We start from the raw sequence: 22,845 nt of genomic DNA, 5'->3' as shown, positions 1-22,845 counted from the left end.
ATTAAAAAACCACGAGCGCAACGATCGCGCTGCGATCTGCATGCGCGCGCGCGCGGGCGCTCGCTCGCTCGCCTCAAGATGGCGGCGCGATCGCCGAGAGGAGGACTGAGGACGATCGAGTCGAGCCGAGGCCCGCCGAGCGGAGAGTGTTACAATCGTGTTCGAGTGCGTGCGAGACGGTGGAACTATGGTCGTGCGCCGGGGTGATTTACCGTTTCTCGCTAGCATTCCCGTCCCCGTCGCCGCCGCTGCCGCTGCCGCCGAGGGTGGCCGTGCTCTGTAAGGATTCAAGTGCGTCGGCGGGCAAAGAGAGAGAGAAAGAGAGAGGGTTGGTCTCTCGGTGCGTGAAAAGCGGTTCACAAGGATGCTCGTCCCTCTCGCGGACGTACGTGCGCGGCACCGGGACTACTGGATGTAAAACAACGAGGGCCTAGGGGAGCCTTAAACGACGCGGCCCCGCGCGTTCTCCGCTTCTAGTGGTACACGCCTCGTCCTCGCGGGCATGTCAGCGCGCTGAGCCCCAAAATGGCAGCCACGTTAACCGCCGAGCAGGAGCAAGTAAGTAAATCGTTTCGGAGCCTCGAGCGTTTCTCTCTCTTCCTCTCCGCAGGTAGATCGAGTACCGCGAGCGAGAGTAGCGAGACCCGCGCGGTTCGACACGTCGTGGCCGCGCGCCGCCGCCGTCGCCATTATCATCCTCAACATCATCATTATTGGCATCACCATCGTGGTCGTCGTCATGCACCTCGAATCACGAAAGAACAAGAAGAAGATATTGGATGGATGATGATGAATTGCGAACGACCACTCCGGCCTTCGCATTGTGCTCCAACTTGGACTGCTCGGAGTCTCCAAGGTCTTCGCCGGGCGCGAAAATGAATCCCGTGTGTCTCCACCGCGACCGTGGAAACGCCGCGATGCGTGAAGGTCGGAAATCGGATCGTCCTACCCGAGGCGGAGGCGGGAATCATCGTTGGAATCCGACAACTCCGGCAGGCGCGACTCATAAACGCGAGAACATAAACATCCATTTGCGTTCGTTTGCCCGTTCGTTATCGCTTGTTGCTTGGAACGTCAAGCGCGCGCGCGCGATAGCGATCGTAAACACGCTACGGAAATCGCCGTCTCTTCCGACGTCGACGGTGCGGCGCGAGTCTACTTCCTTCCTTATTGTTTTTATAACGAGGAGAGTCGCGCGAGCGCGGCCGGAAATTCGGGACGTTTCGAACATGTCGGGACGTTAATAATTCCATTTCCGGCGGGCCGGTTCCTTCGTGGGTACGCCCACGCGGCCCACTCTCGTTGGGAAATTTCGACTATTTTGAAACGCGAGCGCGCTCCGTCGAAACGACGCGACGCGCTCGGTCTCGCGCGCGCACGCGAGTCGATATTCCGCCGCTCCGCTCCGCTTCGCGTTCCGGCTTCCGACGCTTTAAAAGATTCACGCCGATGCACGATGCGATCGCGATGCACCCGGCATGCGAGTCGTTTGAATTCTACGTACGGGGCGCGGTCGAAATAAAACGTCGAGTGACGCTAAATCTCGCGGCGCAAAAACAGCTTCCTCCAGTTCCTGTTTGACGAGACGTTTATGGCTTATTAGAAACCTAATCATTGATTCTTCTCGGAACGCGATTAAAAGCGTTTACGTCGCCGATCACCGCAGAAGCCGTAGCCTATTCATTTAACAAGATAGAAAATTGCGGGAACGTTTACGTCGCCGATAAACCGGAGAAGCCTTAGCTGTTCGTTTAACAAGCTAGAAAATTGTATAACAAGATGGAAAATTGTATTCAAATTGAGAGCTACACGATATATTTTTTTGCCTCACGGCAAATCATTTTTTTTAACTTTCTCAATGAACGGAAACATTACTGATACAAACGCGCTAATTACGATCTGTAACGTCGTTCCTTTAAATAGCGAATTTTAATAATAGAAGCTCTACATTATTGATTTTGTAAGTATATTGAATTCTCATTGATTGTAGGGATGTAAATTTAGAGGTTTCGTTACAAAAGCAAGTTTTTCAAGCTGAAGAACTGGTCGAGGTGTATTTTAATGCCGGCAACGGCATAGATACGAGAATAATTTGTACGTTACGAACCTCCGATGCGAGCAAACTCGATTTGAAGCTTCGACGGAGTTTCTTGGTAACGAGATTTTCCCGCGTATCGATTTGCGGTGTTCAATTTCCGTCTGCCGCGTACATATTTTTAGCGAACCCGAGCTCTCGTCGCATGGAAACAGAGAGAAATTATAATCTCATTCGACAAAGGCAGTCACCTCCGTTCAAGGAGGTTAACCGAGCGACAGCGTCGATTAATTGATACCGATACCCTCGACCCTTTCTTCACCGTCGCAACTATATCACAGAAGAAAAGAAGTGTCAAATCGAAACTTATGTACTCAATAATTAAATATTAACGCGTTCATCGTTTCGTATATACGCAATTAATAATTTCATCAGAATTTCAACTTTTTTCTTGAAACCATGTGTAAAATGATTTTATTCAAGCGAGTTTTCTTCGTTTAACTCAACATAATATTTCAAGATTTCCACGTTGAAACCAGAGATATTTTCAAACCAAGAATCTTCTTTATTTCTGGGATTGCGTTAAAAAATCTCGCGTTAAACAATCGCGATTAACGTTCTCGTTTATACTTAAGTAAATCTCAACATGAGCGATTCTAAAAATGCGTTAGATTATTTATATTTCCTCTATTTTTTATAACGAAAATGATAATCTCAACCATATAATCAACTACGCATCGGCAACATTCGCTCCGTTCGCTACATTTCATTCGCGTCGCGTTTTCGGGGGCATGCGTTTCCAAGCCGTTCCCCTCGCGTTCTCGCATTGTTAATTTCAGGTTCGCTCGTTCAGCTCTGCCACGCGATTAATTCTGTCGTCGTCAAGCCTCTCCTCCCCGTTTAACGCGCCGGGAAAGAAATAATGTGACGAGGTCGGCGCCGCGTTGTCCGTCTCGCGTTTACGCGCGAGCGACTCGCGTGAATTAAAGCGCGAATTCGCGAGCCGTGGAGATGGGGCCCTACGGAGGGCTCTATCCGCGGGCATTAAAAATTCTCCTCGACTTCTCTCCGGCTGATACACGCGCCCGGCTGGCGCGGCGCGGCCCGTACCGCGGGTGCCACCGTGCCGATCCCCGCCGGCTGGCGCATAACGGAAATGACCGGTGGGGAGGTAGCCGGACACCGGAAGTCGTATCGGTAGTATACCCGGCGCGTGTACGTACGTGCACGCTCACGCGTCGCCGTCCACGGTCATTGCTCGTTTTAATAGCGTAAAAACGATATGCCGTCGACGTCGTCGTCGTCGCGCCCGCCGTTCATGCGCCGGCGTATCGGCGAGATCGACGTCGTCCCGTCTCGATCCCCCGTCGTCTTGTAATCTCGTGGTCCCTGTATACGAACGATAGGACGTCGATCGAGAGCTCGGCTCACGCGGGGGGGCTAATAAAAACCGCCCGTGGTTTCCGATTTGGGTCAAATGTTCTCTTCGACGAACCCGAATTATCCTCTATTCGATCGACTTTTTTTTCACCAGTGGTTAAGAGCGAATATTAGAACACACGCGTTTCTATTCGTGAAAGGAGGGAGATACCTCTTTCACATGCCTACGTCGGCGAAATTCGACGTCGGTGGTATTAAATTTCGAAATTCCTAAGTCGAACGTCTCCCTCTCTTTCTATTTTTTGCCCTTTTCTTTTCTTTCTTTTTTTTTTTTTAATTACAAAGTCATTACGTGCTGACGAACTGACAAGTCGACGAATATTCAAGATATGCACATGGTGCGTTCGCGTCGATCGGGTCGCGCTGATAAAGATTGCAATTCGCGGTTTCCTGCCCGCCGCGTCGCGAAGCGCCGGTTTTCAAGGTTGACATTGTGCAACTATGCAAGATGCTGAGCGATTGCGAGCGTTCAATTCTATTGCCCAATGCACATTTCGTTATCCGGCGCTGATTTCAGCAACGTGATAACGTATTTATAGAATAATTATGTTTACTTTTTGCTCTTGAGGCGAGTGATAAGAACGAAATAGAAAAAAATGAAAAAAAGTGTTTTCTTAAATGTCAGAGTACTAGCGTCGTTATGATATAAATAAATTGTTTTTTTCTTTTTTTACTCTATTATTAATACTCGTTTTTATCATAAATATTTTTATTTCCATGGAAATTATTTAAAGCGAGAGAAATATCAATAGGAGCATTATTGGCGACGAGAAAATTGTTAATATTGAAAGTATATACATCAATGTGTACGTTTAATAACGCAGGCATAAATATTGCGACTTATATTTACATAGAAAAATTTATCTTTATGTATATATATATAAAATTACAACTTATCTTTATATTAATTTTATAAATTTTTTCTCAAAAATCTCAAAAAATACATAAATACATGTACGATACTTTCTTTTCCCAGGCTACGAAAGAATTTATAGAAGCTGTGAATAGATGTAGAGCCGGTAGACGTGCTGGGCCAGTGTCCTGGAGCACGGCGGTCAAGTTTTTAGCGGCACGGAAGTTTGAGGTTCAACGAGCTTTAGCTTTGTACGAGCAGCACGAAGCTACTAGGAGGAGAGAGGGATTGGCAGTCCTGCATCCTACTCAGGAACCTTTACTCAGCGAACTGTACACAGGAAAATTTACTGTCCTGGTAAGACGAGAATACCAATTTAACGCAGATGCGTTTTGTTTTGTCGTCATTGCTTGAAGCGAATTAATGTATTAAATTATTTCAGCCATCAAGAGACGCAACAGGTGCAGCGATAGCTATTTTCACAGCGCATTTGCATCTTCCACAGAATACTACACATCAAACAACTCTGCAAGTAAGTTTTACAAAGTGCATTCTTAATGCGTCAATTAGGAAAGAATTATACTTCTTTATAATTGCAAACGTCTAGTTTTCTATCTAGAGAAAACAGGTTCTTGAAACTTATATTATTAAAGTAACCAGTTTTCTTATCTTTTTCAGGGTGTTGTATATCAATTAGATGCTGCCCTTGAAAGTGCAGAAACGCAGAAGCATGGACTAGTTTTTATTTATGACATGTCTGACAGCAAGTATCAGAATTTTGATTACGACCTATCTCAGAAAATTCTGACACTTCTGAAGGTAAGTCGGTGAATGTATTTTAGATATTAGTCGGAAATTATGCATGCGTAATCTGTCCGAAATAGACCGCGAAATCTGATTTAACTTTAGCATTTTCGTTAAAAATAATGAAAACTATGATTAAAATATACAAAATATACAAATGATTAAAATATACAAAAGCATTTAAAAATATGAACATGAACGTAGAGAAGATAAATTTTCCACGAATGTATGGAGAAATCGATGAAAAATTGTTTGAGAAACTCGCGAAAAGATGGGAATAAAAAAAGAAGAATGGACAATCAACTACGCGTGACTTACCTAAATAATCAGGAAGCGCGAAGTTCCTCTTGTTCTCACCAAGGAGATATATAATATGCGTCAAGAATTTCTCGACTTCCTATTGCAAAATTGCCGCACGGAAACGTTGTGCAAAATCTCGCGTTTTCTTTTTTTCCCCCGCATTTGGACACGACGAATCGGATTAAACGATAAAATAGCAATGTCACCGATATTTTCTCTGTACATTACGCATCGATTTGCACACCGTTTTCTCTCGAATTATGCGTAATACTTTGTGCGACATGATTAAGCCGCGTAACGACTTAACGTTCGTCCAGACGAGACGGAGCACCACTGCCGCTCGGAGTTAGAAAGCGAGAAAAGATCGTGATCGAGAGTGAGAGGAGAATGAGTCTTGCGGCGTATGTCCATTATGTATAACGATACACGGTCTCATTTCTCTACTCCCGCCGACGTGACAGAGGTGCTCTGTCACGCATAAATGTCGGATGCATGAAAAAAAGCTATTCGTTTAGATTCTATCTCGAACAGCGACGTGTAAAGGCCGGTTGAAATAATGCCATTTTGCAAATTTCTAAATAAATGTTATTGCATTCTGCATATTTCTACATGTCATAAACCATGAATATTATAATACAAGTTTGTATATATAATTGGTTTCTCGAAAATATTTTCTCACGGATGTGAAAAAGAGCCCGAGACCTAATTGCGAAGAGATACGTATTATCATATTTGTATAAATATACAAATATCGTGTTATTAATCGTTAGAAACTTCACTTCACAGGATATTGTCTTTCTTTTCAATGTTAATTGCGAATTTGCAAAGTGGCACGGCGTTATACTCACGGCCTGAATTTCTCGGAGACAGATGTCTTGTACCAGAGTGACGAATTAAGAGCGGCGGACTTTTCGCGCTCCTGGAAGAGAAAAGAAACCATTTCTCCGAGAAGGAGCGTAATAATTATGCGAACCACATGGGTACAAAGTGCCATTTAGCGACGTCTAAGTGCGTGGCCCGATTAACATTCACGTTGCGTGCAATTTCGTCCGGCGTAGAGTGCGGCATTACAGTTATTACCGTCGCTGAAGTTAACCCAATTAGTCATCGCCGGTCGGTCGAAATAGTCTCGTGCGTTAACGCTTTGATGCGGTCAGCCCACTTACGTAAAAAAAAATGGTGTCATACGCGACGTAACCGATACACGTGACTCTTCCGAGTGCAAGCGTCACTTTAATGCCGTCATTAGATACGAATATATATTATATATATATACACACACGCGTGACGTTCTTTTTCTGACTAACTTTCACGTCATCGATCATTCCTGCATGATTTAATCGTGCCTCGTCGTTCTCAAAGGATAAAAATATTTCCAATCCTCTTAGCTCGCGTGAAGCTCCTTTGCAAAAATATTCTTTTTCCCCGAAGACGTCATACCTGCTCGTTACGTTACGTCGTTAATTGATAATACGTCATAGCTTCGGTTTTTTTTTCTTTTAGATTCCTTTCTCGACGAGCCGCAAATTCCGCGTTTAGCTCTCAGCACGTGGATGTGCGGCTCAAAGAGCGGCGAGACGCTTTAAGGGCGTTCACGCTTCGCAAAAGGTGGATTATACGCGATTACGCGACGAAGCGCGTCGAAGTAGTGCGTAAGGGTATGACTTTCAAAGGTTTCCTCGGAGGAGACTTCCTCTCTGCTAACGACGTCATGTATCGTTCACGTAATCGTGGATAAAAAAATATTGAATAATCCGAAGAGGCGATCGCAGACGGGGTCCACTCGTCTCTTTTTTTTTTATCTCTCTTACCACCGAGGAGGATATTATCGTCGCTCGTTATCGGGAGAGCGTGAAGGTGCGAAGGACCTTCACGCGTCACGCAACTTAATCGGATCCTAATCGCGCGGTGAACCGTACTTCCAAGGTGCCCCGGCTTGATAATGGCCTTTGCAAAGGTTTCAGTGCGCGGTGACATTTGCGCCCGCGTAATTATAGTCGTAACAGTCGAATTCGATATAGGCGTTGCGCGCATCCTGCGCGCTCACGATTAAACGGACGTGTCTTTCTCTCTCTTTCTCTCTCCGTGGTCGCTATTCGCAATTTTATGCTCCGCCAGATTTAATCGCATCTGTCGAGCGTTGACGAAAAAAAAAGAGGAGACGATATCGCGCTACGATGGCGCGAAGCGAAGCGTCGACCGATAAGAGAGTCGGGATAAGGGAAACTGTGACGTTTTCTCATTTACGAATTGATTAATTGTATCGAGAATCGAAACGCGAACTTTCTCCTCCCGTCGGCGTGTCTTTTTCTAACAGCAGTCGTAATTATCGATCACCGAATAATTCTATGAAACTTTGAGGACGGTTTTTTATAGTCCGATCTTATATATTCAGAATTGCCTTAATTGCCTCAGATATGTTAATCGGTCTTAAGATTTTATCCAGCCGACGAAACGAGCGTGTAACATCTTGAGATACCTGAGACGATCTTAACGTTGACTGCTGTGGCGATCAGGTGCTATGAGAATATTTTAAAACGCTTGTAAGAAATAAATGTCATCTAATATAAAGTTTCGAACATAAATAGATACAATGTAAAGTAAAAAGTGTGCTGTTTTCTTTTAATATAACATCCCTGGGGATGTAATCTTATTTATACAAAAATTATATTGCGCAATATATTTTATTATTAGATGTTTATATGTCTGTATGTAATTAAAATTTTGTGGTGTACATAGAGTTAGACTCATACAATTCGTTGGGCGGACAATGTATTAAACGAAAGCTGAAACCAGCGAAACTCTTGCAATTAATTAGTCAACAGTTATACGCGAAAATCTCACGCGAGCTTCACCCAGGCCGCGGATTTCCCGAGGCATCGGGAAATTCCAGCGATCGACCGGAAGCCGCGTGGTTGAGAGACACTGGGGGGCAATACGTCACCGCGTATACACGGTTGCTGCACCTCCGCTGCCGGCGGTAACGAGAAAGAGAGAGAAAGAGGGAGGGAGAGAGAGGGAGGGAAGGAGAGAAAAAAAGAAATTCTCGCGTAAGGGATGTCGGTGGTGAAAAGAAGGGGTCGCGTGTGGGGTGAGAGAGCGAAGCGACGGCGCGTCGCGTCGCGTCGCGGCGCATGCGTTCCCGCGGCGCTGCTCCGGATAAACCGTCGGCGACGACGCCGACGTCGGTCAGTAATCGTCGTGACCCCCTTGCGACCACCACGGTTCGCATTTGGACACGGTATACGGACGACCCGATTCTACTTCCCCTCCCGGCCCCGTTCGTGTTTCCCTCCCCCGTTCGTTCGATCGCGTCCTTGTTCGCGTGCGAGGCCAGCCAGCCAGCGACGTTTTTACACGGCGACGTCGCTCCGTTCATCTCGACGACGACGACGACGACGGTGACGGCGGCGGACGACGCTCCTCCCGCGCCGGTGTTACGCTAATCTCGCGCTATCGATTAACCCGACCGAGTGCCGGCAGTGAGATTTCGAAACTACCTGGAGGATTCGGCGACGAAGGCAGGCCGGCCGATTGATTATGCCCGCGACATCAGCCGCGTCGTCCGGTGGCGGCCGCTGCCTCCGTTGCTGCTCACGGTAAATTTCGACTGTCAGCCGAGGATCGATCGACCGTGTTCCGTCCGACGGGAGACAGCCAATTTGTCGCGCGGCGCGACTCCTCGCGTCTCGCTCGACGATACGGTGCGCGGCCGGAATAATAAGCGCGCCGCGCGCGCGAGAGACTCCGCGGGCTAATTCGAGACGCGCGCGCGCGAGAGAGAGAGAGAGAAGCGAGCGATCCTAAAATTGTAACGCAAGCCTCGCGGAACGCCGCGTCGCGGACGTGATTTCTTCCCGGAACACGGAATCGCGCCAGTGCGCCCCGTCCTCGTTACGCGCCTCGCGCCTCGATGACGTTTATTGTATACGTAGCGGCTGTTACGTGCCACTGACGACGGTAGTGGTGGTTTGGTGGTTGGTGGTGGTGTTGGTGGTGGTGGTGCTGTGCTGCTGACGTCGTTGGCGTTACGGTACTTCCGCCCTCCGGTCCGTACCCCGTGGGTTAAGTTACTCGGTTTCCTGCGTTTTGTCCGCGTTACGAAATACCTGGGGAAACGCGAAACGCGCGCGTTTGTTCGCTTCGGTATTACGTCCGACGGCACGTCCGCCGATTACACGCGAAAAGCTCGCGCGAGGAAAATGTTATATATGTATATACATTATATGTGTATATCTCTCTTTCTTTTTCCTTGGGGACACTCTCCGATTCTCCGATAATCTGATTAAAGGGACGCGGTCGCGCTTTTTTCGCACGAAAATCGTTTTCCCTCCGCGTCGCGTACGTGATTCTATAGTTGGCGGCCGATTCGCCAATGTGCGATATATGGCCTGTTCTATTATTGCGATGTCTTTGAAAGGTCGAGCAATCGTTGCAATCGTGTTTTTAGAAATTATTCACGCGGAATCGTAGGATTCGTGCGCGATACTACCTGCTAGCGTTCTCTCGTTATCATAAAAAATTTGAAAGTTTCCTCCGATAAACGAAGGTTTTACATCCTAATTCAATGATAGCGAATTTATAAATTAAAGTCGATTATTAAATTAGAAATCATTTAGTTTATGTTTAATTAATGACAATAATTTATGTTTATTTAGGTTTAATTAACCCTTAAATGCCACACTTCTCAAGAATCTCGTAAATGAAATGAGGGGTCTAAAAGACCCCAGCATGAAAAATGTCTCCTTACTCATTGATTTTTTAAATCTTTAATTATGAAAATTATTTTCAATGTTGTTCAAGGCTTAGAAAAGAGAATAAAATGCTTATATTGTTAAAATTTCAATTTCAACATAGTATAAAAAATTAAGTAGAATACTGCTAAGTGTACAAACGGGTAGGTCAATCACTCAACTATCATCAATGGGAGCATGAGCTCCATTTTTGGCAAGAACATTTGAAAATATATCATTGTAAAGGGTCTGGGGTCCGCTGGACCCCAGGGGGCATTATAGGGTTAATAATAATAGTTTTAAACATTTATTAAGAATTATAAATTAATAACCATCTCGATTGTAATAAAATATTTAATTATGAAATAAGAATGATGCCGCATTAATATGGAATTTCTTGCACGCAAAAAACATTACTGCATAAAGTAAACAAATATGTAAAATTGGTATTAATTAGATTTTTTTATTTTTTTACTTATTAACTTTAATTTTTTAATCTGCTATGACTGGATATTGATAGAATCTTTATCGGGGTATTTTTTCTAATTTGCTTAATGAAAAATGCCGGCAAATTATTCATGTTTTGTTCGCATCAATTTTTCAGGGTGGCTACCCGGCAAAATTAAAAAAGGTTCTGATAGTGACGGCGCCGTTGTGGTTCAAGGCGCCCTTCAAGATCCTTCGATTATTCGTTCGTGAAAAGCTGAGGGACCGCGTGTTCACAGTATCCATCCCTCAACTGACGTTGCATATCCCACGAGAATCATTACCCCATCGTTTAGGCGGCACGTTGGAGGTACAGCATGAAGCATGGCTGCTACATTGTCTTAAATCCATGACGAACCGAAGCGGGGGTGAACTGTGTGAGGTAAGTGCTTGATGCAACTTTAAATTCGCCGTAAGTCATTCTTTTCGCCCTTATAACGCGCGAATGTTGAAGGGATTTAAAATATAAAAAATTCTGAAACTTTTATTTAGACATACTGACGTAGAAGTAAAATATTTTATTCAAATCACATAATTATTAGAAGGATTCTATCATTAATCGAATGTTATAAAATTACAACAGTTCTTATCTCATTTGTATATTTATGGTGTTTTAGGTCACCCCAAGAGTAGATACTCCTGTGTCGCCCACGGCGAACGATAATACAGTTCATCAAAATCCGAATGGAACTACAACGCACAGTAGTTCGACTAGTCCTATAATCGATAAGAACAAACAAGTGAAAAATGGCGTGTCGAATATCGGCGACATCGAGATCACCGCGAATGCTGACGCTTGGATCGGAACCGACGAGGCGCCATCCCCAGTTCAGCCTCCGTCCTCAGCTAGTTCTGGTTTTAGCGACGATGACAGTCTTCACGGCGACCCTGGGCTTCAAGCCGTCACTATGGAGCAATTTATAGCGGATATGCATTCGCGAGGACGCGCTGGTCTCATAGAAGAATACGCGGAAATTAGACAGAGACCGCCGGATGGTTCATTTAATAATGCAAAGTGCGTAATAGCAATATTTTGCGTTTGCGCGATACATTAGTCTCATTCGAGTTAATTAATATATCGTTTTGTCGGTCGTTCCAGGTTAAGGTCTAATCAATCAAAGAATCGCTACACCGATGTGCTTTGTTACGACCACAGCAGAGTCTGCCTTTCACAAATAGACGGAGATCCGACGTCTGATTACATAAATGCGAATTTCGTTGACGGTTATAAGCAGAAGAACGCGTTTATCAGTACTCAGGGTCCTCTTCCGAAAACCTGCGGTGATTTCTGGAGGATGGTTTGGGAACAGCAAACATTAGTCGTCGTCATGACTACGAGGTAAATTGTTTTACTTGTGCATTCTTAGAAAATTTGACTACATCTAGCATGATATATAAAGTTCTGAACAATTTTCATCATATTTTGTGTTGGAAACTTTATACATAACTTTATAGTTTCACATAAATGTATTGTCCTTGTTTCAGAGTGGTGGAAAGAGGGCGTACAAAGTGCGCACAGTATTGGGGTCCGGAACCAGGTGATGAAGTACAAGCGGGTGGCTTCACCGTGACCACCCTCGAAGTCGATACAAATCCAGATTACACAGTATCCATGCTTCTTCTTACAAACAATAAGGTATGTACTTTGACACATTTCTTTTTGCTTGATTATTAAATGTTATCGTTTCTTTATGTTGCATTTGTCTTATTTCAGACTGATGAGACGAGGGAGGTTTGCCATATGCGTTACACAGTGTGGCCAGATTACGGTGTTCCTCAATCGGCTAAAGCTTTACTACAGTTCTTGTCCTTAGTCAGGCAACAGCAGAGTAAATTACTCGCTAGCAGGGGAGACACATGGGCCGGACATCCTCGAGGACCACCTATAATTGTACATTGCAGCGCTGGCATCGGAAGAACAGGTAGAGAGAAGCTTTTTGCAACGAAAATTATAATTTAGTTGCCAGCGCTGTTCTTTCCCGAGACGTAAAAATTTTAAGGCATGTGATTTACATTAAATTGGCGGGTTTCCAGGCACATTTTGCACCTTGGACATTTGCATATCGCGACTAGAGGACACTGGAACCGTAGACATACGAGGAACTGTCGAGAAGATCCGAGCACAGAGGGCCTACAGTATTCAAATGCCAGATCAGTACGTCTTTTGCCATAGTGCTTTGGCGGAATACGCACTTTCCAAAGGGATGCTCAGTGCGCAGCATCTCTCCATGTTACCTCCACCGATCGAAGAGGATTCTGACTAAGAGAGTAACGAGTTCTATCATGTACCGGATTGATGTTCTTCCTGAGTATGCGTATATATATATACACTATCCTTAAAATAGCCTATTTCTACCTTAAACGACTGAAAGTTATTTTTTGCTATCGTATCCATCGATGTAATGATTGACTTCTCGCTATTACGTCAGTCTTAAATTATAAAATTTCCTATGAAGCCGGAAATTGATCTTTCTTTTTCAATGTCAAGTAAGCGAACAGAGAATATTACACATTCCTGCTCTTCGTGCTCTGACAAATTTTATGTAAAGGTGCATCAAAAGGCACTGATCAAAGAAATATTTTACTAGTATAAAAATCTGGCACAAACATTTTTGGATCCTATTTTAACTCTCTCAAATGTAAAATTACAACTTAAATTCTTTAAGAGTTAATTATCACGAAATAAAATCTAATCACAAAATTAAAAATTTATACTTGTCATGTAGCCTAAATATTTTAATTTATTATATCTATGATATATTATCCTATAATCGATGAATTATAATTTTTTATTTTTGCAACAATGATACGGAAATGAGAGATTTTTAAACAATTTGAGAGAGTTGAATTGTCGATCTTGCTGAAAGAGAAGGAACCGATAAATATAAATATATATATAAAACTTCGAAAATATATGAAAAATATAAATGTGATTATATACATTATATAGTTCACAAATTATTACAAATGTGGTTTGACAGTGGCCATGATATAGCCACAATTATTTAAGATTTTGAGATTTAGAAGTATTATAACATACGATAAAACGGCTTCTGCCTTACGGAAATGTAGATTATTTTAGAAAGTAACCAACATATTGATAGATGTTTTTGGGTAACCAAAGATTATCTGTTGCACAAATTTAGAAAACCGAAATTTTTTAATGTACGTAAAATTTGGTTATATATACAATCGCGCGGGAAAAATTCCGTTTTACAGGGATTAATAATCAGGGATCATGTTGTAGATTAAATAATTTCCGACGCGACTAAAAATGACGAAGCCTAACAAGTACAAGGCTTTAAAAATTAAATTAAGCCTTTACTTTAGTCGAATAAACTTCGAGTTCATCCGATAACTATATGTATGCATATAAATATATGTTTATAAACACACATATACATATAAGTATATGTATAGTTATACATATACATATATATACATATACGCTTCATTATGAAAATCGTAACGATTAAAAATCGTGTATACTTGCAAGCATCAAACGTTTGAAGACATTTTAAAATCTAGGTTTAAAAAAAAATCTCATCACACGATGACTATGTAAATTTTACCTTTAACGGATACTACAATTTAATAATAATAATTAAGAAAAAGACGCAATTGACGGAATACGAAAAACAGTTTAGACGCGTTATAACATTCTAGACGATACGCGATTTAAATACAAATTAATTTTGTATGTAACTATGACATAATTATTCTTCAGATATGTCTCATACTTCCAAGGTATTGCGAGATGCGTGTCTTTGGTTCTGTGCGATGTTCATCCCGATAATATGATCAAGAAGCACGCAAAGAGTTTCAAATAGTGCTACTTCGAAATCTCTTGATTGTTTTTTGATTATGATTATTACGAAGTTTAAGTGTGTACGTGTAACCTTGGATATATGTTAAAAACGTTGTGTCCGATCTGTGTTACTCGTATCCAATAAGTACTCGAATCGTTTATCCGTTGAATGTGTGCGAGACCTCTGCAAGGAAGCTGCGACGTAAGCGACGAGTCTTCTTGCACCGGTCGCTCGATGTTTAATGAATTACGAACTTTATCGTGGGCTATTAGTATTGTAAAGCATTGTGATAGTCGGTAGAAGTCTCCGAAAATTTCGTATCTCTATTCTTCCAAGTACTGCCATTGCCAACTACGCTAATTTCTATTTCTAATCACGCTGAGCTAAATTTTTCGCGGCATAATCACAGTACGGCCGAACCGCCGTATATATATATAATATCTACTAACTGATTTGTAATAATTTATTAATATTGTGTTAAGACACACGGTATATATAGTGACGTAATTGGTATCAGACCGATGAACGTGTGTAGGATGCGGAATCCCTTGACTGGGATTTTTCTATTTTCAAGTACACAAGGTGTTCGGAAAAACGTGCTTTAACGCGTTGTAGTGAAAAAACGTTTGCGGGAGATCAATCGCGAGCGTTTCGGTTTTCCGCGAAGTTTTCCGCTGTGGCGTTTTATAAGACGAATTTCCGAACACCCTGTGCGATTCTATAGTTTCACGGAGAGCGTCGTTTAAGGTCTTATTTCGGCAGAACGGTATAACAAATGAATTGTTGAAGAACGTCTTCGACTTTTATACGAAACACGTAGGCGCTGTTGTACCGCAAGGAAGCTTAGTCACGTTTAAATAAGTTAACGATACTTCAACGTAATATTTATAAGTTCCTCCTACTCTTAGGTTACCTACAAAGGGCATATTACCGATATTGATTATCGTTTACTACGTTATTACGTTTACGTAATCTATTATTATTATAATCAAGCATTATCATTTTTGTATTTATCCTAGCTATTTATTGTATCAATTGGTTTCAATCTCCATGTGATGTATATATACGCACATAATTATCATGTATTTCTCAATCTCCATTCTTAACAGTGGCATTCGTTTAGCGTTCTTTCTTTTCATCTTTTTTTTGAGGGGGGGGGTCTCTTTTGTACAAAGCGCAAGAAATAGAAATCTAATTTGGTGTTCGACCGTCTCGATTAAGTGTGAATGTACAGTGCGATTTTATAGCTATTTTTGCGTGTGCCTCCCTCGTATCGTAATCTGTTAACGACGTATCAAGCGACGAACCCGTATGCGTCAGTGAAAGTTGTCAGAACGGGTACCAAAGTTTTTCGTAACGGACTCACGAACGGAACGATTAATTAACGCGCGGAGTAAATAAACCAAGTGTAATTGTACCGTAATATATACGCGAACGCACTCGAGTGCGTGTGTTAAGCTTTGGAACTGAGGGTAGGTAGTCTAAAGTAATCGACTCAACAGTATTATACCTCATTAAATATTCGCGATTCTTCTCTTCTCGCTAAATCGATTTTCTTTGCCGGCGTAAGTCCGTCGGATAGTTGGGGTTTATCGTCCACCTTTCCCTATGAATGCAAATAGATGACTTGAACGAGAATAAAGATGAGACTTAATCGATCGTCACGATAAAATCTAAGCGAAAGAGGTTCATTAAGAGGGGAGGATGTAAGAATATGCTAATGCTAATAATATGCAAATGTTACGCGAAGTGGACTGTAAACTCGCAAACTTCCGATATTCCGACTTTCATTCCTTCAACGCGTTTTAAGTTGCGAACTTGTACGATTGTTGCTACGTCTTGCGATTTGTTTCGGTAATTTGCACCTGTAACGTACTCGCTATTTGTAGACCTTGAGGATTCGTCATCGATATTACACGTCTCTGTATCAAGGAATATTGACGGAAGGGGGTTGATATAATCGACTAATTATTTAACGCGATAGACGCCCATTTTTGTATGACAATTAATGCGAAAAAAGCGGAAAGAGCTGCAATAGACAAAGCCAATGTTTTATGTGTATATCCGGTGTATGCAATACGTGTCATAATAATTAAGATTCTCGCGAGGTGAAGAAAAAAATTGTTAAAATATTATGAAAATGGAGAAAGTAAAGCAGCGAGGGAAAGAAGAAAAGAAAAGTGTATATAGAAATGATATGACTTTAAATTACTATCGCACACATTGTATCTAATTAATAATTATTTAATATATTGCAAATATAAATGGTACAAATTCTGGTGTTTTATTGTTACTTAAAAATTATTTCTCATAATAGAAACGCGCGCGCGCACTAAGTATGTAAATGTATGTACATACTTATTGTTTTTTGCAGATATTCGTATCATCTATATCATCCTTTCTAATTATTAACAAGATTATTATTTAAGAATTATTTTTTAAGAAAGTAAAACAAGTCAATTTTTTTAATCAAAAAAGACATTTAATATAACTGTTATAACGAATATACAAATGAACTTAATAAAACTTGCAATTCCAAACACGTGACTGTGCGCGCACACGTGTATATGCAATTCTATTTTTAGAATCTAACTTTTAAAATCTGAGTTTCTAATAAAGTTTTAAAATCCAACTTTCTTATTAATCTAGATTAGATTACTTCTTCGGTAGTCTCCAACTTTCGACTTAAATATTTGACCATTGCGCTGATTGCGCGCGAGACTGTGAACGAGTGAATGTACATACTCAATGTAGCATGGGTCGCGTTCAGCAGACCAAGCTGCTTAGTAGCAGTCGCACGTGATTGGCTCTTACTTTTAGAACCAACCAATCAACGCATAGTGTTGATAAGAAGAACTAAACGGTTGTGTTTGCTGAACGTGCTCATCGTGTATAATGGCGGCCGAAGAATACGACAGCCAATCAAATTTTGGTCCGGAACATTGCGCCACATTCAAATGTAGTATTAGTCAAGGTACAGTCGCCGCCAATGATTCCTTTCCTGTGATAAGGGGAAAACATAAGAATACCTCAGGAAAGGAATCATTGGCGGCGACTGTATGTGACAAGAATGCAAACAAAATTAAAAAATTTGTAAATATAATACAAAAACTCATAAATCGATAAAAATATGTAATACATAATAAATTGACGGTAAAAGAACAATTTCTACATTGATTAATAAATAGTAAAGGAAGATTAAATACGGCGAATAAGAAATTGAAAATTATTAATGATGAAGTATACAGAAATAATTTAACTTGTATTGCAAGCTGTAAGAACAATTTTCCTGTGACACTATCTTATACATATATTTAAAATCGTCTTGAGTTTATTATAAGATGCTATAGTAAAAAACGTATTCGTTTCATAACAAATAATTTCAAGAATAGGTACCCTGTCTTCTACCATGGAAGGAGCAAGGGACCATGTTCCTTCTCGTATCTCGGACCAGTTTCTGATTGGTCAAAGAGCTACACCTTCTAAAAAGGGCCATCTACAATGGCCTAGTTTACATCGATCGTTTGATACGCGTACCAAGTATGTACTATATCTGTATCAAATTCGTATCAAATCTCGGTTTACACCGGGATAACCCGATATTTTATACGGATTTGATACGGAATAGTACTTGGTACGCGTATCAAACGGTCCGGTGTAAACTAGGCCAATGAGTCGCAGTCGTAAAGGCCCGGACACACTTCTGCACAACGCATAATGCGTAAAGCGGGGACCACACACTTCTGCACAACGCATAATGCGTAAAGGCCATTGCACGTAACAAAGATTTAGCCATAATCGTAAGGCCGTAAAAAAATAAACCAATCACAGTCGATTATTCTCTTCGTGCTCGAAGAATAATCGAGTGTGATTGGTCTATCTTCTTATGACCTTACGATTACGACTAAAACTTTGTTACGTGCAATGGCCTTAAGCATAAGAAAATTGATTGGTCCATACACATGTGCATAAAGAAATAGACCAATCAGTTTTCTTATGCTTACGTATTATGCGTTATGCAGAAGTGTGTGCTCCCCGCTTATGCTAAGACTCCGTAGACGCGGAAACGCCATGCGGCAGAGTGCGTTGACCAATCACAAATTTTGATTTTGCCGCAGGCAACTTGCGGCAGCCTTCTGATTGGTCAACGCACTCTACCGCACGGCGTTTCCGCGTCTATGGAGTCTTAGCATTAGCATTAAGCATAAGAAAATTGATTGGTCTATTTCCTTATGCACATGTGTATGAACCAATCAATTTTCTTATGCTTACGCATTATGCGTTGTGCAGAAGTGTGTGCTCCCCGCTTAAGAGTCGTAAGAAATTGACCAATCACAGTCCATTATTCTCCTTGCGGTCGAAGAATAATGAACTGTGATTGGTCAATTTCTTACGACTCTTGTGACTGCGACTCATTGTAGATGGCCCTTTACATCACGTGGCTATGTACATACATACATATGTACTACCTCTGTCTCTACCCTCTCTTTGTTTACGAAAGGCTGTTAACACGGAAAGTGCGCGGGGGCCACGAGGTGCGTCGTGTAAATACTGTAAATCGCGTGATCGACGCGCCTGGATCGCTCTGAGGATTAATTCTAACCTATCTTAACCTACGTACAAAATTAGGGTTAAACATGTCACATCGTGATACTGATAATAACAGTATGCACAGCTTGCTGGACGAGAAGATTATTGACCTGGAAAATTGTAGAAAACTAGTGAAATCATACATTGACCTGGTGAGCATCTTCAGGGTAAAATCGCCTTACCTGCCATCGCAACCTTAAAACCCGTTGTAACCTTTACCTTTCAGCACCTGTACAGTGCCGCCTTGTTCTGGGCCGACAAAGTGGTCTCACTGAGCAATGAGGATCCAAAGGATGTGTGCACTCTGGCGCAATGTATGTATCTCATGAAGCAGTATCATCGTGCTGCGCATCTCATAAAGAGATATGGATTGGAGAAGGTAATTGTAATAACCTCTCATCTCCCCCATACGATACACAGACGCTTTTTCTCGTTTTGTGATACGTTGGTCTTTACATCTAATTTGTGATGAATTAAATAATAATTTATTGATACAGAGCGACGTAATGTGCCATTACCTAACTGTGAGGTGCCTGCTGGAAGCAAAGGAATATAACGACGCACTTCAAGTAATTAATGAATCCGAAATATGCACAAACATAACGCAAGCAGGTATCACCTTCGCTGATCGCACCGACATTTTTCAGGATGCTCCAAAAAACGTATGAGTACATTTATATCTATACATATATGAGTATTTATAACAATGTCATACATAAATTTGTATTATGTCATCCCAATCACTATATAGTTATATTGCTATGTTAGAATTTAAAAGAATTAACAATAACATACAATATTTTTACAGGTTCAGAGCTCAATATTATACGTGAAAGGAAGGGTATATGAAGCTATGGATAATAGAGCAGTGGCGACCGAGTGCTATAAGCAAGCCTTACAGTGCGACGTTTATTCATACGAAGCATTTGAAGCCTTGGTGCAAAATCAGATGCTTTCAGCTTCCGAAGGTATATTGATTCTGTCAAATATGGAATAATTTTCTTAAATATTTGTTAAATACGTATATACGTAATTGTTAACTTAGAGCGAGAACTGTTGGAATCTTTACCATTCACCGAACAATGTACGAAAGGCGAAGCGGAACTCTTGCGACTGTTGTACGATAGTAAATTAAAGAAATATCAAGAACCGAACACGAAACAGTCGTTAATTACATGTAGCGTAATGGGGATTTGCGTCGCCGACAGATTAGCGGACAATTTGGACATGGAAGTCGCAAAAGCTGAGAGATTATATTACAACTGTGATTATCATCAATGTTTCTCGCTTACAGAGAAGTAGGTATCTATCGAAATGTTGTTTCTCATTCCGTATCGTAACAAAATGTAACGTGATATTTCTTATCTTAGAATCTTGAAAAAAGATCCGTACCACAATTCCTGTCTTCCGGTGCACATTGCCTGTTTAGTTGAGCTTAAAAAAACCAACGGTAAGTTTACATTTTGTCGCAATAAATGAACAATACGAAAACTCGTTAATAATGAAACTTTATTCCTTAGCTCTGTTTTATCTGGCGCACAGATTGGTCGATTTATACCCGGAAATGGCCTTAGCATGGTTTGCAGTTGGATGCTATTATTATACTATTGGTAAGTGTTTATTGTTTAATAAATATTTTTTAGACTAAACAAGATTATATGTTAATTGAAAGATATTAAATTCAAAATATTTCATGAGATTAGATTTGTAAATTAAAAGAAAATGTTTAAAATTACTCAATAATACATATTTCCGTTGCACTGTAGGCAAAAGTGATCAAGCAAGAAGGTACTTGGCAAAGGCTACCGCACTGGACAGATTGTTTGGTCCCGCTTGGTTAGCATACGGACATTCCTTCGCGGTTGAAAATGAACACGATCAAGCTATGGCTGCTTATTTTAAAGCGTCGCAATTAATGAAAGGTTGCCATCTTCCGCTTTTATATATCGGATTAGAATGCGGTTTGACGAATAATCTAAAACTGGCTGACAAGTTCTTTCAACAAGCTCAAGGAATAGCACCGAACGATCCCTTCGTGATACACGAAATGGGCGTTATATGTTTTTATAATTTAGAGTAAGTATTATCTCGGTATTCAGTTTTCTCCTGCTTCATTTATATTTGTAATACAAAGATTACAAATCTCTGTTCGCTCTATTTACCAATAAATTATCACTGAGAATTATTCCTGTTAAATACAGTTACAAAAATGCAGAACGATTATTTAAGGAAGCTATGAAAAGCATTCAAGGCGACCTAAGGAACGTGATTCTACCCAGTAAGTGGGAGGCGCTACTGAATAATCTGGGCCATACTTGTAGAAAAATGAAAAAATACGACGAGGCACTAGAATACCATCAACAGGCGCTAGTTTTAGATCCCCTGAACCCATCGACTTACTCGTCGATCGGATTTATTCACGCGCTAATGGGGAACATCCAGGAGGCAGTGGATGCTTTCCACAGGGCGCTCGGTCTAAGGAGGGACGACACATTTACCGCGACCATGTTGGGTTACGTTATGGAGCAACTGATTGATGAGGCACCCCCATATCCTGGTACGTATACAATTGAATTGGTATTACAGAAAGAATAATATTAAAAGAGGGAAAAACTATCAGTTGTGTGCATAGAAAATTTATTTTTAAATTCGGTACAATATTTCGTCAGGAAAAACTAATTAACACTCCTGAATCTTTGCGAAATGATAATTTAACTGTCTCTTTTGTAGTGATCGATTTAATTTTTACGCGTTATATTCCAGAAAATTTATTTAAAATTATATTTCATTACACGCCGCAATTTATGCTAAAATCGTGAAATTTGCAAATTTTTCAGAGCACCTACGGAGATACCGAAATATAAATCTGAGGAAAGTGAATTACGCTAACATCGTTAAATTTGCAAATTTTTCAGATGCACCTACGGAGATACCGAAATATAAATTTGAGGAAAGTGAAGTCAGATTGTCTGAGGATAGCGAAGTTAGACTGTCTGTGGAGAATTCCAGCAACGTGGGTAGCAGCAGCACGAGTGGTCAAAATATCGATAAATTAAGAGTGAATCTGTTCTCTGGAAGCTGGGGAGAGAATTCCGGCAAAGGAGAAGCCAGTACGCCCGGAAAGCTGGAGCAGCCAACGCGAGACGTGCTAGTCGTTAATTATTCGAACGGCGATAGTTCCGAAGTTGAAATGTTAGATTCTTCGACCGCACATATAGAATATAATTAGCTTGCAAACTTCTTTTCAATCGGGATAAAAATAATGGTGATTTTTTTTTCACCGAACTGTAGCTTTGTTTAATATTCAGTGTAGCAAAATGATTGTAAATAGCGTGTATATATTTTTTCCTTTTTATATGTACTCTAATTTTGATACACCTTATAAAGTCACACGAGCTTCTCGTGGGAAGATATTATACTCCGTTGGTATCGCATCAGTCTGTAACAATTTGTTAGCTTAAAAAATAAAGAGGGCGAGGGTGATTCTAATAGTCAAGAATCAGTTATAACTAATTTTTATATAGGGAAGGCGTTTTTTTCGCGTATCTTATTTTGTCTCAAATAAAAAATTTCTTTTTTCCCTATATCTCTTTAGTCTTTTTTTTTTATATAAAAGCGGTCTCGAAGGAACGTGTGTGTGTATGTGTGTGTGTGGGGGGGGGGGGGGAAGAGAGAAAAGACGCGAGAAAAGAGTGTGAGAAGAAAATAAAGCGTTTATTTTAATATTTTAGGGCAAGCCTTCTAAGAGATTAATAAATAAATAAATAAAAACGAAGAAAATAGGAAAAGACGATA

At 41.1% G+C, this 22,845-nt stretch overlaps 2 protein-coding genes across 2 annotated transcripts; both read left to right on the top strand.

Annotated features, from left to right (window-relative positions):
• The first annotated feature begins 104 nt into the window (after window positions 1-104).
• Window positions 105-16,737, top strand: LOC112464497 (tyrosine-protein phosphatase non-receptor type 9). The gene is made up of 10 exons (XM_025031509.1): window positions 105-558; window positions 4,452-4,685; window positions 4,771-4,860; window positions 5,007-5,147; window positions 10,770-11,033; window positions 11,269-11,666; window positions 11,751-11,990; window positions 12,137-12,287; window positions 12,366-12,573; window positions 12,686-16,737. The coding sequence occupies exons 1-10, from the start codon at window positions 526-528 to the stop codon at window positions 12,913-12,915; spliced, it is 1,989 nt and encodes a 662-aa protein (XP_024887277.1). The 5' UTR covers window positions 105-525; the 3' UTR covers window positions 12,916-16,737.
• A 2,360-nt stretch (window positions 16,738-19,097) lies between these two features.
• On the top strand, window positions 19,098-22,636 carry LOC112464721 (cell division cycle protein 16 homolog). Its single transcript, XM_025031879.1, has 10 exons — window positions 19,098-19,202; window positions 19,277-19,429; window positions 19,548-19,712; window positions 19,859-20,018; window positions 20,096-20,348; window positions 20,421-20,500; window positions 20,571-20,660; window positions 20,817-21,126; window positions 21,252-21,607; window positions 21,966-22,636. Exons 1-10 carry the CDS (start codon window positions 19,098-19,100, stop codon window positions 22,277-22,279), a joined length of 1,986 nt encoding a protein of 661 aa, XP_024887647.1. The 3' UTR covers window positions 22,280-22,636.
• Window positions 22,637-22,845: the final 209 nt, after the last annotated feature.

This window comes from Temnothorax curvispinosus, unplaced genomic scaffold, assembly GCF_003070985.1.
Source record: "Temnothorax curvispinosus isolate PA1 unplaced genomic scaffold, ASM307098v1 QBEX01001498.1, whole genome shotgun sequence".
Lineage (NCBI taxonomy): Eukaryota > Metazoa > Arthropoda > Insecta > Hymenoptera > Formicidae > Temnothorax > Temnothorax curvispinosus.
The sequence above is the reverse complement of the archived record's forward strand: the minus strand, read 5'-3'. Positions and strand labels throughout refer to the sequence as shown.

Coding starts and splice junctions, on each gene's coding strand:
- LOC112464497 (XM_025031509.1), top strand. CDS start 526: ATGGCAGCCACGTTAACCGCCGAGCAGGAGCAA. Junction 5,148..10,769: donor AAATTCTGACACTTCTGAAG/GTAAGTCGGTGA, acceptor TCAATTTTTCAG/GGTGGCTACCCGGCAAAATT. Junction 11,991..12,136: donor GTCGTCGTCATGACTACGAG/GTAAATTGTTTT, acceptor TCCTTGTTTCAG/AGTGGTGGAAAGAGGGCGTA.
- LOC112464721 (XM_025031879.1), top strand. CDS start 19,098: ATGTCACATCGTGATACTGATAATAACAGTATGCACAGCTTGCTGGAC. Junction 19,203..19,276: donor TGAAATCATACATTGACCTG/GTGAGCATCTTC, acceptor TTTACCTTTCAG/CACCTGTACAGTGCCGCCTT. Junction 21,127..21,251: donor ATATGTTTTTATAATTTAGA/GTAAGTATTATC, acceptor TGTTAAATACAG/TTACAAAAATGCAGAACGAT.